At 46.9% G+C, this 17,259-nt stretch overlaps 1 protein-coding gene across 3 annotated transcripts in view; it reads left to right on the top strand.

The window, feature by feature from the left end:
• The window catches only part of SCAP (SREBF chaperone), a 50,704-nt gene that overhangs the window by 13,968 nt on the left and 19,477 nt on the right, over positions 1 to 17,259 (top strand). For all 3 annotated transcript variants that reach the window (XM_058831479.1, XM_058831480.1, XM_058831478.1), the window contains exons 3-4: positions 5,239 to 5,368; positions 6,307 to 6,464. In XM_058831479.1, coding sequence (XP_058687462.1) covers positions 5,239 to 5,368; positions 6,307 to 6,464 — 288 coding nt within the window. The remainder of the gene's footprint in view (positions 1 to 5,238; positions 5,369 to 6,306; positions 6,465 to 17,259) is intronic.

The raw sequence follows: 17,259 nt of genomic DNA, 5'->3' as shown, positions 1-17,259 counted from the left end.
TTTCCTTTGAGCTGTGGTGGTGACAGGGGCTGCTTGCACACCTCAGTTAAAACATTGGCAAAGGCGGGATTTTCACACATGAAAAACCTGAGGTGGCTTCTCCTGGCTGGAGCCCTGTGTGGTTGTGAGCAGCAGTGGGGGTGTTGCTTCCTGGATTTTCACTGCTCCACATAAATCCTTGTGACTTTCAGGGACACTTTTATTCTCAGGTCTCTTGTCCTGTACAACACGAAGCTTGTACAAGGCCAAGTGGTTCCTACATTTCTGTGTCTTTGATATGATTGCAAGGGCTCCAGCTTTGCCAGGTGCAGCTTTCCAGTGGCATTTCTTCACCTGAAAGCTGCACCCAGCAAAGCCAAACCAGAGTCCCACGTGTGTCACCTCATTCCTGCTTGGGAACGGTTTCCCATGGGCTCAGGCTCCTCATTCCAGCTCTCCCAGGCAGCAAATGCGGTGTGATGTGTTCACCCACAGTCTTGTGTTTTGGGAGGGATCAAAACATTCTTACTCCCTTCTGGAATTCAGGATTTCCTGGAGAGGAGGAAATCTGATCGGGGTCACCAGCAGCTCTCCTCGTGCTTGGGAGCCTCAGCCCACTGGGTCAGGACTTCTGTCACTGTTCAGAGCTGAGGCTCCAGACCAGGTGTCTTTGGTAACTGTGGATTTGTGGAAGTGTCTGCATTCCTGAGTGCCAATATTTGAGGCTTCTGCAGTGCCTGTTTCCTCTGGGTACAGAAATCCATCCAAGACACCATCAGGTGTGAGGAGTCTGTTCTCTTCAGCGAGTTCCAGAAGCTCCTTAGCAAAGCAGGTCCTGGCTGTGGGAGAGACAGGTGGCAAAAACATGGTGACACCCCTGGAGAGCAGGAGAATCTTGGCAAAAAACTGGGGTGAGGCTGAAGGTCCCTGTTCAGAATCCTTCTTTGGGGGTGTTTCAGTTCCTGTTCTGAGCTGCTCTGCGTTAATTGATGATAACGAGGTGTTAGCTGTGGCTTGGGAAGTGGCTTTGCTAATTGGCTCAGAACTATTCCAGAGCAGGGTCCTACACCTGGAGAGGGGATTGCTTCCTGGGAATGAATGAATTTTGCAGTGTGCTGAGGGCTCAGGGATGCTCTTTGGCTCCGTTTCCTGCGGGAATGGAGCTATTGGTGCTCTTTGGAAGCACTCCTCTCTCCTGGGCGGATTTCACTGGCAGATCCCTCTGCAAAAACAAGTGAGAAGGTGGTGGGGAGAAATCAGTGGCCAGCATTGAGGCAGAAGCTCATTCAGGAAACATTTCTGTGCAGCAGGGCTGGGCAGGGACCCTGAGCACTGTGCAGAGCTGGGCTGGGACCAGCACAGAGCAGGGAATCCTGGAATTGTTCAGCTTGGAAAAGGTCTTGAAGATCACGGAGTGCAGCCATTCCCCAGCACTGCTGAGGCCACCACTGACCAGTTCCATGTTCCTCAGCCTGAAACATGGTTAATAAAGACATTCCAGCACACAAGAGTGATCTCCTATCATGAGCTCTTCAGAGGGAGGGAGGTGGATCAGTCCTGTCTCCTGTACCTGGAATCAAGGAGAGCTTGTGGAGTTCTGCTGCAGAGAAAATGATCTCAGTCCTTGTGGTTTTCCTCTCCCTCACATCAATCAAACCCCACCATTTTTGTCTGTAGACAGTTTGTGAAAGCTGAAATAAAGCACAAGGTCCACAATGAGGGGTTCTGGCCTCAGGCAGGTGAGGGCAGTGACCATGCAGGGAATAAGGTCACCACAGAGTCTGGTCTGGGTGTTTTGGGTGTCTTTACTCTTGGAAGGGTTTGTACAGACACTGCCTTTAATGTCACTGACAGACAAGACAGCATCTCTGGGTTTGATGATAAATTAATACCCAAAGCAAAAAACCCTGTGACTCACTCTGTAGTGCTAAAGTCTGAAAATCCAAGTTAATTTCCACATTTTCCTCATCCCACTTGAATGGATCTGTGTTGGGATCTGCATTTCTCCCCGGAGTGAGGGTGTCACCAACCCTGTGTGACACAAGCCCAGAGAGGAACAGGTGACACCTGGAACTGTGGCCATTGGGGTAAATGTGAAATGCCAGTGTCACTCTGAAGAACAGCTTTTAGTTCCAGGATTGCAGGTGACCCAGGGGACTCTGCAGCAGGTTTAGGGCAATTAAACAGGTGTTTGTTATTTAACTGGAGCACAGGTTCTGCTCCTGAAGAATGGCAGAAGTGGCTGGAACCACCCTGGGGAGGTGTGTGTGTGTGTGTGTACATATTTATTTATTTGTTTATAATTATTTCTATGAGAATGTATCACTCCTGCACAGATTTGTAGTATTTGTGTGGTAACCAGAGGACCTGAGTCAGACTCTTCACGTTCCAGATGCCCAGAGAACATTCTCCCCTGGGATTTCACCATGACACTGGGAGCAGGCTGTGCTGCACAGGAAAGGGGAATCTCCTTTCTGGTGCAGAATTTTCTGTCAGGGAGAAGCAGGGCAAAGCCCAAAGCCACCATCATTTACTCAGAAACAGGTTGTTGATGGACGTGCCAAGGCTAAAGAGGCGCTGTTGCTGCCAGATATTGGCCTTGCCAACCCTCTGGCAAGACCCTGTCACCAGATTGCCTCTCTCCTCAGCAGTGGGATTGCAGGCTGCTCTGTCTTGGCTGCACACCGGCCAAAAGCTCGTCCTGCAGCGAGCCAGTGGAGCTGGGAGCTATTTTAATTCCATGGATCAGCTCCTTTCCTGTTAGCTGAGACCTGGCAGCTCCCTGCTTCCCTCCACCCTCGGCTGCTGGAGCTCTTGGTGGCTCTGGGAAGGGGGAATGTGCAGGGAGGGATTTGCCTGGAGCTCTCCTGGCCCCCTGAGCCCTCTTTAAAATACGTGGAGTACTTGATGAGCATTTCTGCCTGCACCTCCCTCGTGCTGCTGGCTGAAATGCAGCTCCTGCTGCACTTCACCACTTCAGCTGGTTACAGGATCTGTGTTTCCTTTATTCTGGGGTTTCAGAGGGTTTTCAGGGTGCACAGTGAGCATCTAAAAAGAGCCTTTCCCAAAAGCAGAACAAGTTGAGCTTTCCTGTCATTGTTAGATCCCAGGGTCACAGGATGGGTGGGGCTGGGAGGCTCTGGAGATCCCCCAGGGCAGGGTGAGCTGCAGCAGGTGACACAGGGATGTGTCCACACAGGGACACTCCAGGCTCCCCTGGGCAGCTGTTCCAGGCTCTTCCTCCTGCTCAGCTGCAGCTGCTGCCTTCTGCTCTGTGGCCATTTCAGGTCCTGCTGTTCTTCCCTCCTCTGTCTGTGCATTCCATTCCCATGTTCTCCTCTTTCCCTGATGCTCAAAAAAATCCCTAACAAAGAGAAATGTGAGGAGAGCCCATTTCAAGTGCTGGAAATGCCTTTCCTGGAGCTGAGGCTGTTCCCTCTGGGCACCCATGCACTGTCAGTGCCCCAGACCTGTCACAGTACACAGCACCCAGAGCAGCTGGGGCTGTCCCTGGCTCCCTGGCAGTGCCCAAGGCCAGGCTGGGTGGGGCTGCGAGCAGCCTGGGATGGTGGGAGGTGTCCCTGCCATGGCAGGGGATGATCCTCATGGTCCCTTCCATGCCAGAGCTCTCCAGCAGTCTGTGTTTCCAACACCTGCTGGGTCCCCATGATCACACAGAGCCCCTCTGCCCTCCATGCTGGGCTGAGCACCAGGACTGGGACTGGAGACAGAACCCCATCCTGCTCTGCTCTCACAGCAGAGCTGCTCATCCCACCTGCAGCCATCCCCTTCTGCTGGCCCTGGGGGAGAGCTGAGCCCTCCTGCCCTGCAGAGGCGTCTGCTGCCCTGGGGATCCTGCTGGGAATGGCAGATCCGCTTGGAGAGACTGGAACAGCACCAGCCCTGCCAGGCAGAGGCACCACACACCCACAGAGAGGGGGAAACACTCCAAAATCAGATTAAACCCCAACAGTCTTGAGTGTGAATTACTCAAATTCTACAAAAAACGCTCGTTGTGACTCCTCCCAGCCCACAGGTGACTCACAGGGAATACCCCTCTGCAGAAGCACCTTCCTGACTCTCCAGTGTTCTCCCTCCATTTCTGGACACACCAGCACTGAAATCATTTAGGAAAAAACAATGCCTCCTCCATCATCTATTGAACCCACTCTGCTTTGTTTATCACTTATGCTTCATTTTATTATTCCTTTTTCTCTTCCGTGCTGATGGAGTAAATAGTAAATGCTAATAATTAGATGTATTTCTGTCAGGCCAATAAAAAGCAAATCTGACAAGCTTGGCTTCTGATTTCCTTGTTCCTTTTCAGCTGTTTGCTGTTCACTCTGAAGCCTCATGTTCAGATGCTGCTTGTTCCTCCATGGCCTTTGATGATCCAGGCTAATCCCTAATGCAGTGGGCAGAGCCTTGCAGGAAAACAATTCCAAGGCCTTTCTATTTATTCTGTTAATACTGCCACAAAATTCATGCTCAAAAAGGAAAATATATCAGGAATGGTAAGGCCACAAAAAGACTGAAGTTCTGTTCTCCAGTTCAGTTGGTGCTGACAATTCCGGATTCTCAATGGATCTCTCTGTGTCAGCAGCCTTGCTTTTCCCACCAGTTCAATCCTGATTTGCTTTTAACCACTTTTGAGAGCATTTGGAGTTAAAAATCCCATTCTGAGCTCTCTGTAACCTCAGTTTCTCAATTTGTGAATAGTTCAAAGTCTCTGTTGTGGGACAGGAGCTACGATCAACAGAGATTGTGGTGGCAAAGCAGCAAGAAAATCAAGATTTCATGGTTTTGGTGTCTCACTGCTGCTCTTAAAAGTGCTTTGAGAACCAGTGGAGTTAAGTTTTGGAAATAGTTTGAATCTAAATGAGGAAAAGCAGAGGACTGTAAAGGATTTGGGGCAGGGAAGCAGCCATTGGAGTATACAGAGTGTGTGGGGTTTGTGTGGGATACACAGCTCCTGAGCCATGGCCTCACTGAGTGTTTTTGCCACAGCTAACTGGGATGGAGGAGTTCAGGAGAGGCCCTGCAAGGTCTTATTTTCTTTCTCTCCCTGGACTTTGAGTTATCCCTTTCCAAGGAGGAAAGGCTCTTGGATACCAGGGAAAGCCAAAGCCCTCTCGCTGGGTCTCCTGTCCTGCACAGCTTGGCTTTGCTGAAGTGGCCCCGGTCACTTTTCTATCACTTCTGTCTAAAAAAGTCCATTAAGCTCCAAAATGAGAGAGTTCTCTGGTTGTGTCCCCCCAGCTACCCCCTGCTGAAGCTGCCTCTGCCGGGGACGGGCCCCGTGGAGTTCAGCACCCCACTGAAGGACTACGCTCCCCCTGGGCCGGGCACGGGGCCACAGCACGGGGAGCCCGGCGAGCGCCCCGACTGGGTGAGTCCTGCTGGGTGCCAGGGAGGGGACACGGCCCTGCTGAGCTCCCTCAGCACTGCTGGGTCACAGGGAGGGGACACGGCCCTGCTCAGCTCCCTCAGCACTGCTGGGTCACAGGGAGGGGACACGGCCCTGCTCAGCTCCCTCAGCACTGCTGGGTCACAGCAAGGGGACACGGCCCTGCTGAGCTCCCTCAGCACCTGCTGGGGGTCACAGGGTGGGGACACGGCCCTGCTGAGCTCCCTCAGCACTGCTGGGTCACAGGGAGGGGACACGGCCCTGCTGAGCTCCCTCAGCTCCTGCTGGGGGTCACAGGGTGGGGACACGGCCCTGCTGAGCTCCCTCAGCACTGCTGGGGGTCACAGGGTGGGGACACGGCCCTGCTGAGCTCCCTCAGCACTGCTGGGGGTCCCAGGGAGGGGACACGGCCCTGCTGGCCCTCAGCACTGCTGGGTCACAGCGAGGGGACACGGCCCTGCTGAGCTCCCTCAGCTCCTGCTGGGGGTCCCAGGGAGGGGACACGGCCCTGCTGGCCCTCAGCTCCTGCTGGGTCACAGGGAGGGGACACGGCCCTGCTGAGCTCCCTCAGCTCCTGCTGGGGGTCACAGGGAGGGGACATGGCCCTGCTGAGCTCCCTCAGCCCCTGCTGGCCCACAGCAGCTGTGGCTGCCCCTGGATCCCTGGCAGTGCCCACAGCCAGGCTGGACAGGGTTTGGAGCAGCCTGGGATAGGGAACGGTGTCCCTGCCACGGCAGGGGTGCCAATGGGTGAGCTTTAAGGTTCCTACAAGGGAAATAGAGAATCAGACTCCTTTGGTTCTTCACGTTCCACCTCTGATTTGGGAAGGGAAGACACATTCTGGCAGAGCTGCTCCTGCTCTGATGCTGCTGGGAGCTCCCTGGAGGCCGGAGCCTGACGCTGCCGTGCTTTCCCCGCAGTACGTCGGTGCTCCTGTGGCCTACATCCAGCAGATCTTGGTGAAAGCCACCGTGTCCCCGTGGCAGAAGAACTTCCTGGCTGTGGATGTGTTCAGGTCACCGCTGTCCCGAGTCTTCCAGCTGGTGGAGGAGATCAGGAACCACGCCCTGAGGGACAGGTAAGGCACAGGGGGCTGCCCCAGGGCTGGGCAGGAGCCTTGAGCTGGTGATGTCCTAAACCAAGTGAGAGATCAGCTGAGGGAGGTGGGATCCATCCTGCATATGGAGCAGGTCATGTTTGTGCAGGACAACTCCCCTGTGCTCCAAGTAAGGCACTGAAAATGCTCAGGAGTGTTCTGGTCTGAGTCCAGAAGGGGCCTGCAAGGTGATACAGGTGCAGTGTCTCAGAATCCCTGCAGCACCACACCAGCTCCATAGGGAGTTCCTGGGCCTCTGCTGGAATTCCCTGCTTAGCAACCTTCTCCTGACTTTCTTTGGCTGTTTCTAGGATAGTTTGTACCTGTTTGGTTTTATCCTGTTGTAGCCTTCCTCAGCTTCCAGGTATCTGCAGGGGGAGCTCCCAGCCCCCTGTTTGTTAAAAGCCAGACTCAGGGCTCAGGGGGGAGAGGCTCAGCATTCCATGTGCCATCCTGGTCCTCCTCCTGGCACTGTTGCCAGTGATTCCTGAAAGTGGGAGAGCAGAACCATGCACAGGTTGTCAGAGGAGTCTCACTTGTGAGGTGTTTAACACGGAAAGGCTTTTCCTGAAACGCCTCTGAGATCACAAGTCCATTTCTCATGGCCACTCACATCAGTTTTGCACATTAAGAGGTGATTAGTAATGTGATTATTAATAATTAATCACATAATGTGATTATTAATGTCCCCATGTCCCTCTGTCCTTTCCAGCTGACAAGCTCCCACCTCAAAGCAGAAACTCTTTTTACCCCCAAGTGGGATCTTGATCTTTGTGCTGTTAACAGAGAGGGCATTAAATTTATCATTTTTGAGTGTCCACCCTGCTCCTCACTGCTGATTTGTCCTTTCGGGGACCCATCCTTTACTCCCAGCCACTGCTCTTGGGGATCATGTTTTAGAAATTCCATTTTTGCTCTTCATTACAGATTTCCTCAGTTTTTTCCTCTCCCTGCCAGCTCCCCCAGCCTTGGCACTGACCTTCTGTCCGTGTGCTCAGTCCCTCTCCTCCCTTATCCTGTGGGATAATCATCTGTTGCCAATTAGTCAGAAACAACGTGCTCCCAGGCCTGTGTTGTGTTCTCATTATCTCCCTTGTCTTCTCATTGTATTCTCATTATCTCCCCTTGGCACTGCCCTTGATGAGCAGTGATGCAACACAGAAACAAAATTATTACTTTTATTATTGTTCTTCATACCACCAGAAGAAAATTACTTCAACATTGAGACCTAAGCCTGGGGGCAAGGTTACCATTTTGGGCATGCTTTTGGATATTTCAGGAAACAACTAATTTGGGATAAATTCTGCAATTACTTCAACAATCATTATGAAGTTCTTGTTGCTTGTTGCCAGTAGCAAAGTTGAATAGAAAAATATTTTTTTATATGCAAACTGGCTTGTTTTGTATTCCATTTTCTATTCTGTATTTCTATTCTATTCTATTCTATTCTATTCTATTCTATTCTATTCTATTCTATTCTATTCTATTCTATTCTATTCTATTCTATTCTATTCTATTCTATTTCTATTCTATTCTCTATTCTATTCTATTCTATTCTATTCTATTCTATTCTATTCTATTCTATTCTATTCTATTCTATTCTATTCTATTCTATTCTATTCTATTCTATTCTATTCTCTATTCTGTTCTATTCTATTCTGTTCTATTCTGTTCTCTCTTCTGTTCTATTCTATTCTATTATATTCTCTATTCTATTCTATTCTCTGTTGTGTTCTATTCTATATTCTATGCTATTCTCTGTTCTTCTCTTCTCTTCTCTTCTCTTCTCTTCTCTTCTCTTCTCTTCTCTTCTCTTCTCTTCTCTTCTCTTCTCTTCTCTTCTCTTCTCTTCTCTTCTCTTCTCTTCTCTTCTCTTCTCTTCTCTTCTCTTCTCTTCTCTTCTCTTCTCTTCTCTTCTCTTCTTCTCTTCTCTTCTCTTCTTTCTGTTCTATTCTATATTTTTGCTATTCCAGGAGGGAGCTGAAGGTTGTTCAGTGTACCTGGGCAGGAAACACACTGTGGGTGTTTCCATTGGCTGCAGATCCGAGCACTCATCTCTGTAAAAGTCAGGAGTGACCTGGAATCTGTTCTTTGCCCCAGCTCTGGGTTTTGGTGTCACTCTGCACCCACACCATCCCACAGGGACACGAGCTGGGAGCGTGGCCTCGCGTCCATGGGCTTATCTGCAGCATGAACTCTTATCTCTGCCACGTTCCAGAGCTGATAAAATACAAACCATGGTCATCTCCTCTGCCTGGAGCTGTTTCCAGAGGCATCAGTTCCTTTAAGTTTGCATTCCCAAAGCTTTTGTCCCTATAAACACCATTTTTTGGGAGTGTATTTTCCCTTGCTTTCTTTTGAAAGCTGAGTCTTGTCCAGGTGTCCTGCCATGCACCACAGGGTGCACATTGTGCAGGGAGTGTTCACAAAGACAAACCATCATTTTTGAATTTCTGTTCTCATTCTTTGTAGTTATAGGAGAAATCTCTTCTGGAGAGGGATTTTACAAAGGCTTCAGTTCATTTGCCACCTGGAAGCCCCTTCCTGTGTGCAGGGCCAGAGCCAGGCAGGGCTGGTGTCTGTTCTTCACGTGGATTTGCTCAATTCACCTTTCCTGGGCAGATCCTGGATCCCATGGGGGAAATGTCTCTCCTTATCACAGGAGTGGGAGCTTTGGACAGCCTCAGCCTCACACTTTGACAACAGTTTCTAAATTTAAAGACTCCCTCTGGCCCACATGTTCTGGTGATGGCAAATGAGGTGTGTTTATAAAATGAATTATTTATTAACCAGACAGGAAAGAACAGATGGGAGCTCTGAAGCACAGTTAATCCACAATATAACACTTAAGAACTCCTAGCAGATGTCAAGATACCTGTGTTAAAGCTGCCAAAAGAATCAGCATTGCTTGGGAGTCAAATGGGACTTCCCATGGAATGAGGAGAACGTTCAGGTTCCTTCAGCCAGCCCCTGCAGTAACCACAAAGCAAAGCAGTGGCCCTGCTCAGGGCATGGATAAATACAGATATATAATGATTACTGATAAAAAAAGTTCCAGTGACAAGCTATAGCATTAAATCCAGAGTGTTCATGGTAACTGAGGACAACCCAGACAAGTAATTTTACTTGTATTGCTACCAGTCTGTGTAGATTAGGATGTTCCCCATCCCTTGAGTCTTAAAAATCATAGGAAAGATGGGGTGCAAATGAGGATCAAAGAAAAGTTCCTGGAGTTAATTTTTCAGTAGCAGTGATGGGAGGAGTTCAGCGATGGGTCAGCGACTCCATTTCCATGCAGGGTTCCTCAGTGAAGTCCAGCATTTCACCTATCCTTGTTCATCATATCAGGTGTTAGATGGTTCTGCAGTAACCTGCCCAAATGTGTCTGCACTATGGAACAGTCTGCTTACAGCCTCAGGGGAATCAAAGGTGGAGTGAAACTCAAATTGTTCCCACCTCCTGCAGTGGGGAATTTTATACCTTACCCCGAGGAGATAGGAGGAGGTGCACAGAAATGATCCCATAATCAGATGAAAATTCAAGTTACATTCAGGGGGAAATCTTTTCCACCTCCTGTGACAGCCAGAGTGAAGACACAAGCATTCTATAGCAATAACTCACATACACTGCAAAACAAACCATAAGCAGATATTAATCCAAACAATTGAAAACTCAGATGCTCTATACCTTAACAATACTGATCAAGATTTTACCACTGTGTAGATTTGGGCTGTCTTTCCTTCAAAAGGGGAATCACTCCAGCCAGAGGAAGGCCACTGGAAAATCTGTTTGGTGTGGAATTCCCATCATCAAATATTTTCATGAGATGAGTGGGAAACTGAGAACAAATCCAGTTCTGTTGCTGTTGTTATCAGTGTCCCAGCTTGCAGCAGCTTCAGGTGGGAATTTCTCTTGCAAGGCTCAGGCAGAATTGGTTCAGTGTGTGCTGTGTTAGGGGGGCTCCCAGGAAAACCAGCACTGCTCCCTTTCCTTGCTTTGCAGTCGCTGTTGTTGTTAGTGTTCAGCAGCACATAACCACAGAATGATTGTATAAAAGTGCTTTATTAAAGAGCTCTGGGTGTCAGGGGTGCACAGACCCAAATCTGACCCCACTTGGTTTTGAGCTGAACATGTTTTTATACTCTATCATTATATAACTTACACATTGATTGTTAAACTTACATTTTTCTATTGTATGCATTGATTTACCCAAGCATGGATTTCTCATGATCCCCCTCAAACCCCTAACGTGGTTTCTCATGATTCTTTAAACAATAATTATATCTAATCACATCTAACAGTTATATAATTTATCACATACTGATGACACAAGTGCAGTTTTACGTGATCTTTAGCAAGCACAAGTGTTAACATTTCCCAGGGCCTACTTTTAACACTTTTCCCAGGGCTTGCCAAGCCTTTCTTTGTCAGTCCCTGAATTTTCTATGATTTTAGAATCTTTGGCTGTCATTGTGAGGTGTTGGGGTGGCTGACAGTCAGGGGTGGTGCTGTGGAGTTGGACATTGCTGTGAACACACCGTGTCACTTCAGAGCTGAGCTCTGCACGGCAGCTCATCAGTTCTGTGCTGGCCAGGCATCAGCAGGTCCTGTGCATGCAGAGCTGCTCCCTGTGGGGCTGCAGGAGTGCTGTCAGTGACTCCTGCAGCCCTTTCCTTGCTGCCCAGCAGCTCAGGGCTCTGTCTGGCTGCGGTTTGGGGGTGCCCTGCCCGTCCTGGGTGCCGCAGCCTTGGCCGGGCAGCGGCACCGGGAGCCCAGCACTGGCTGCAGCAGAACACGGCTGTGAGCACAGCCAGAACACAACAGAGTGTCCCTGAACCCCTGGGATCCATGGCCACCACAGCCTCGCTCCTCAGAGCCACAGCCCTGGCCCACATCCACCATCACCGCCCTGCCACCTCCAATTGTCCTGGAAAGGTCAGGGCTGGCATTCAGGGCTGTGTAAAGAGACACAGAGCTCAGGAGAGCTCCTGAAACAGGACTGCCCCTTGGTCCAGAACAGCTCCAAATTATTATTAAATATTATATATATATGTGTGTGTGTGTGTGTGTATATGTGTGAGTATATATATATATGTGTGTATATATGTATATATAGATGTGTATTATATATATATATACACATATGTACACACACATATATATACAAACACATATATAAAATAAATTGTATATATATGTGTATATGTGTGTGTGTATATATGTGTATATATATGTGTGTGTGTATATATGTATATATAGATATATATACACATATGTACACACATATACACAAATACATATATAAAATTAATTTTATATATATGTGTGTGTATATATGTATATATAGATGTATATGTATATAAACACATATGTACACACACATATATAAAATAAATTTTATATATGTGTGTATATGTATATATATGTGTATATATGTATATATATGTGTATATATGTATATATAGATGTATATATATACACATATGTACACACACATATATATACAAACACATATATAAAATAAATTGTATATATATGTGTATGTGTGTATATATGTGTGTATATATATGTGTGGGTATATATGTATATATAGATATATATACACATATGTACACACACATATATATACACAAATACATATATAAAATAAATTTTATATATATGTGTGTGTATATATGTATATATAGATGTATATATATACACATATATGTACACACACATATATATACACAAACATATATAAAATAAATTTTATATATGTGTGTGTATATGTATATGTGTGTATATATATATAGATGTATATATATACATATGTACACACACATATATACACAAACACATATAAAATAAATTTCATATATATATGTGTGTGTATATATGTATATATAGATGTATATATATGTACACACACACATATATAAAATAAATTTTATATATATGTGTATATATGTGTGTGTATATATGTATATATAGATGTATATATATACACATATGTACACACACACATATATACACAAACATATATAAAATAAATTTTATATATATGTGTGTATGTATATATATGTGTGTGTATATATGTATATATAGATGTATGTATACACACATGTACACACACACATATACACATATAAAATAAATTTTATATATGTGTGTATGTATATATATGTATATATGTGTGTATATATGTATATATAGATGTATATATACACAATGTACACACACATATACACATATAAAATAAATTTTATATATATGTGTGTATATATATATGTATATATGTGTGTGTGTATGTATATATAGATGTATATATATACACATATGTACACACACATATATATATATACAAACACATATATAAAATAAATTTTATATATCTCTATATATATGTCGCTAAAAGACACAAAATGATTCACACAAACACTTTGCAGTGTTAGAACAGGAAAGCAGGAACTTTATTTTCTGACTCCAGTATTTATAGATTCTCCACAATGACAGGGATTGGATAATTAAGTTACCACCTTCCCAGTCACACTGGTCATGCAAAACGTCCATCAGAAGATGTTTCTGAGAAGGAATGTGATAAACAACTTATGGAACTTTCATGGGAAAGTAGCTAAAACTATGAAAACATTATCAGAAGGCTTTAGTTTTCAGGGTGACATGTATATGTTATTTATTTATTACATTTATTATGTCTGATATCAGTTATTCATTGTATCTGACACAGCACAGAGGGTAACCTTTTATCCCAGGCAGATTCACATGGCCTAAGGCACTGCACTAACAAACCACTGGCACACTCCAGGATCCCATTTGCTTGGGGATGAGGAGGTGTAGGAAACACCCACTGAATACTTGGGGAGGATAAGGTGTATGAAACACACATTGAATACTTGAGGATAAGGTGTATGAAACACACATTGAATACTTGGGGAGGATAAGGTGTATGAAACACACATTGAATACTTGAGGATAAGGTGTATGAGCCACCCATTGAACACTTTCTTTTTGCAGTCTTTTGCCAGTGTTGCCCCATCCCGCTGGAGAAGTGTGATGCCATCATCCTGGGGAGGCTGGAACACGGTCCCAGAGTCCCCAGACAGCAGCTTTGGCATCCTGGTGCCCTCTCTGGGCAGTGAGTGACATCCCAGAGAGCGGTGTCACCCCGTTAGGGTGTACCTGTAACCACAGCATGCCTTCAGAGGCACCAGAGAATCCCTTTGCCAAGGGGACCAGAGTGTTTTGTTCCTTCTCATTTTTAAAGGCAGTGCCAGGTCTGCATGATTTTGTTCAAGTGTCAGCTGGCACTGGGGACACTCTGTGAGAATGCCATGGCCAGTGCCAGCCCCTGCTTTGTGCTCCAGGAAACAGATTTTTGGCCAGTGTGCCCTCATTTCCATTTCACTCACCCAATCCATACCAGTGTTGTGGAGCTTCCCACTGATCAATGTTTATCTTGCTGATTTCTGTCCTCTGATCCACCAAGGCTGTAAATTTAGTCATTTACATGAGCTCTGACCCATCCTCTGTGGGTTTGTCCATCTTCCCATCTTCCTTCTGCCGAGCCTCCTTTCCCTTCGCTTCCCACTGACACAACCACTGTGGCACCAGCCCAGAGCGTGTAAAAATCCACAGAGATTGTTTTCTCCTTTCCTGCCAGCAGTACAGCCTTTAACTCTCCCACTTGTGCACTCCTAATTCCCTCTTCTGCTGCTTCCACTCCTGTTTCCATGTTCAGAGTGCCTCCATTTCCCATCCATGCGTTTGGCTGAGGCCTCAGGGAGCCAGACATCCCCAGCCTCAGAGTCTGCAGTGAACACAGGAGCACCCAGGATACCACCAGGTTTATGGCTGATGTCAAGCTAACCTGTCTGGAGTCCCAGCCCTCTGGTTTTGTGGGGTTTCAGTGCCATCCCTTGGATCTGTGAGCCCTGAGACACCCCTGGTTTGTGCAGTGCCCCTGGGCAGCTCCCTCTGCATCACTGCCCTTCTTAGCAACAGACTGGAACACCCTCACATCTTCACAGGCTGCTGCTGTGGAATTTCTTCTGCTTGTTCAGGCCAGGGATAATAATCCCTTTTATCTTTTCAGTATCTTTAAATGCTGTGGATTGAACCCTAATGATTGTTTGGGCCTGTGTGGCCCTTTCTGGAACACATTACAGTAAGTCCCACGCTCAGCAAAATCCCATTCAGCTGTTACAGGATCACTGGGATGAGTGATTGATGTTTTTAACTCTTCTGTCAGCGTTTGCAAAGCCTGTTTGTGGCTGTCAAGCCATGCCCAGTTTTGGATTTTCCTCGTTAATGTCTACAAGGGTCTTGCTATTATAGAAAATCCAGGAATATGATTTCTCCAGTATCCCAAAATAGCTTTTCTGAGGTTCCTTTTCAGTAGTGGGGGTAGATAAAGCATCTAATTTTGTAATGGTTTCATCTGGAATTACAGCTTGGCCTGCTAGCCCCAGGTTCCCAGGAATTCCACCTCTTCAGAGGGGCCTGGGCTCTTAGCTGAGGGCACTTCTATCCCCTCCCCATTTGATCTGTTTTCTGTATCCTGTGCTGTTGTTCTTCCTGCACTTTCCTCCTCACCTCTCCCAAGCCATCATCGCTGTAAGGATAAATCTACTCCTTCCTGAGGTTTTATTTGGTGGGGTTCAGCTGAAGCCTTGTGGGTGAGTGCAGAAATCCCTGAGGCAGGCAGCTGAGGGTGGACTGTGTTCCTTCCCAAGTGAATGCAGCTTTGGGTTTATCTTCTTCCTGAACTGGGACCATAAAATCCATCTTTCCTGTGCCAAGCTGCCACCCCTCTGTGTGCAGCTGCCTGCAGAGCAGCAGAGAGGTTTGCAATATTTGGGCCTGCTGCAGGGAGTGGTTCTGTGTCAGCATTAAGCCTTTGATAATCAATTGCTAAATGCCAGCTCCTGTCTTCTTTTATCACCTGTCAAACAGGGGAATTGTGAATGCATCCTCAATATAATGCCTCTTTGTTCTGAATCTTAGTTCATTTCTCCCTTCTTTGGCTGCAGGAGGCACAGGGTGCTGTTTAATGATAGTTAGAAACAGGTAAAACTGGAGCCACTTTTGGGAGACTTGAGTTTCCTACCCTTCCCAGAGAGATTACTCTGGGGTTTTTGTTGGGTCCAAAGGCCCAAACATCCCTGGTTGGTAAGTGCCAGAGTTTCCCTTTAAGAATGTCACATCCTAAAATGTTTTCTTCATGATCTGCCATCACAAATGTGTGTGAAGCCATTCACCTTTCCCCAGGTAACCATAAATAGACTTCAGCAGTGTAACAGAAAATCATTTCCATTAAAGCCAGTTAAATGAACTTCTCTATTTTTAAAACCTAAGTGTAGCTTTTTAGCATCCTTGGGAGTAATTAAAGAGGTCTGAGCTCCAGTGTCAATTAAAAATTGTGAAGGCTGTCCAGGGAAATGTGCAGATGTCTGTGTTGGGAAAGCTTGGTGAGGTGTGTGTCAGTCAGAGTGCAGCTGGTCTCCAGAGCTGACTTCAGCAGGGAGCTGGTTTTGGGCAGCTGGGAGATGCCAGAGCAGCCAGAGGAACTCCCCAGCAGTAACAATAACTCCCTGTGAGCCACCTGTCCTGTCAGATTACCTGAGCAGGTGCCAAGCAGCACAGCAGCTCAGCTGGGGTGAGATGTCCCCTCACTTGTCTGTCCCAACAGCTGGGACACACAACAACAGCACCACCACTGACCCTCCCCAGCAGGATCTGTGTAAACCCATCAGGACCTGTGTAAACCCATCAGGACCTGTGTAAACCCATCAGGACCTGTGTAAACCCATCAGGATCTGTGTAAACCCATCAGGATCTGTGTAACCCCATCAGGATCTGTGTAAACCCATCAGGACCTGTGTAAACCCATCAGGATCTGTGTAAACCCCAGCAGGATCTGTTTAAACCCAGCAGGATCTGTGTAACCCCATCAGGATCTGTGTAAACCCATCAGGACCTGTGTAAACCCATCAGGACCTGTGTAAACCCATCAGGATCTGTGTAAACCCCATCAGGATCTGTGTAAACCCACCAGGACCTGTGTAAACCCATCAGGACCTGTGTAAACCCCATCAGGATCTGTGTAAAACCCCAGCAGGATCTGTGTAAAACCCCATCAGGATCTGTGTAAACCCAGCAGGATCTGTGTAAACCCAGCAGGACCTGTGTAAACCCAGCAGGATCTGTGTAAACCCATCAGGATCTGTGTAAACCCAGCAGGATCTGTGTAAACCCATCAGGATCTGTGTAAAACCCCAGCAGGATCTGTGTAAACCCCATCAGGATCTGTGTAAACCCAGCAGGATCTGTGTAAACCCAGCAGGATCTGTGTAAACCCCATCAGGATCTGTGTAAACCCAGCAGGATCTGTGTAAACCCATCAGAATCTGTGTAAACCCCATCAGGATCTGTGTAAACCCCATCAGGATCTGTGTAAACCCATCAGAATCTGTGTAAACCCAGCAGGATCTGTGTAAAACCCCAGCAGGATCTGTGTAAAACCCCAGCAGGATCTGTGTAAACCCAGCAGGACCTGTGTAAACCCATCAGGATCTGTGTAAACCCATCAGGACCTGTGTAAACCCATCAGGACCTGTGTAAACCCAGCAGGATCTGTGTAAAACCCCATCAGGATCTGTGTAAATCCCAACAGGATCTGTGTAAACCCCAGCAGGATCTGTGTAAACCCATCAGGATCTGTGTAAACCCAGCAGGATCTGTGTAAACCCCTGCAGGATCTGTGTAAACCCCATCAGGA

This window comes from Poecile atricapillus, chromosome 2 (assembly GCF_030490865.1).
Source record: "Poecile atricapillus isolate bPoeAtr1 chromosome 2, bPoeAtr1.hap1, whole genome shotgun sequence".
Lineage (NCBI taxonomy): Eukaryota > Metazoa > Chordata > Aves > Passeriformes > Paridae > Poecile > Poecile atricapillus.
This window is presented reverse-complemented; position numbering and strand designations above follow the sequence as displayed.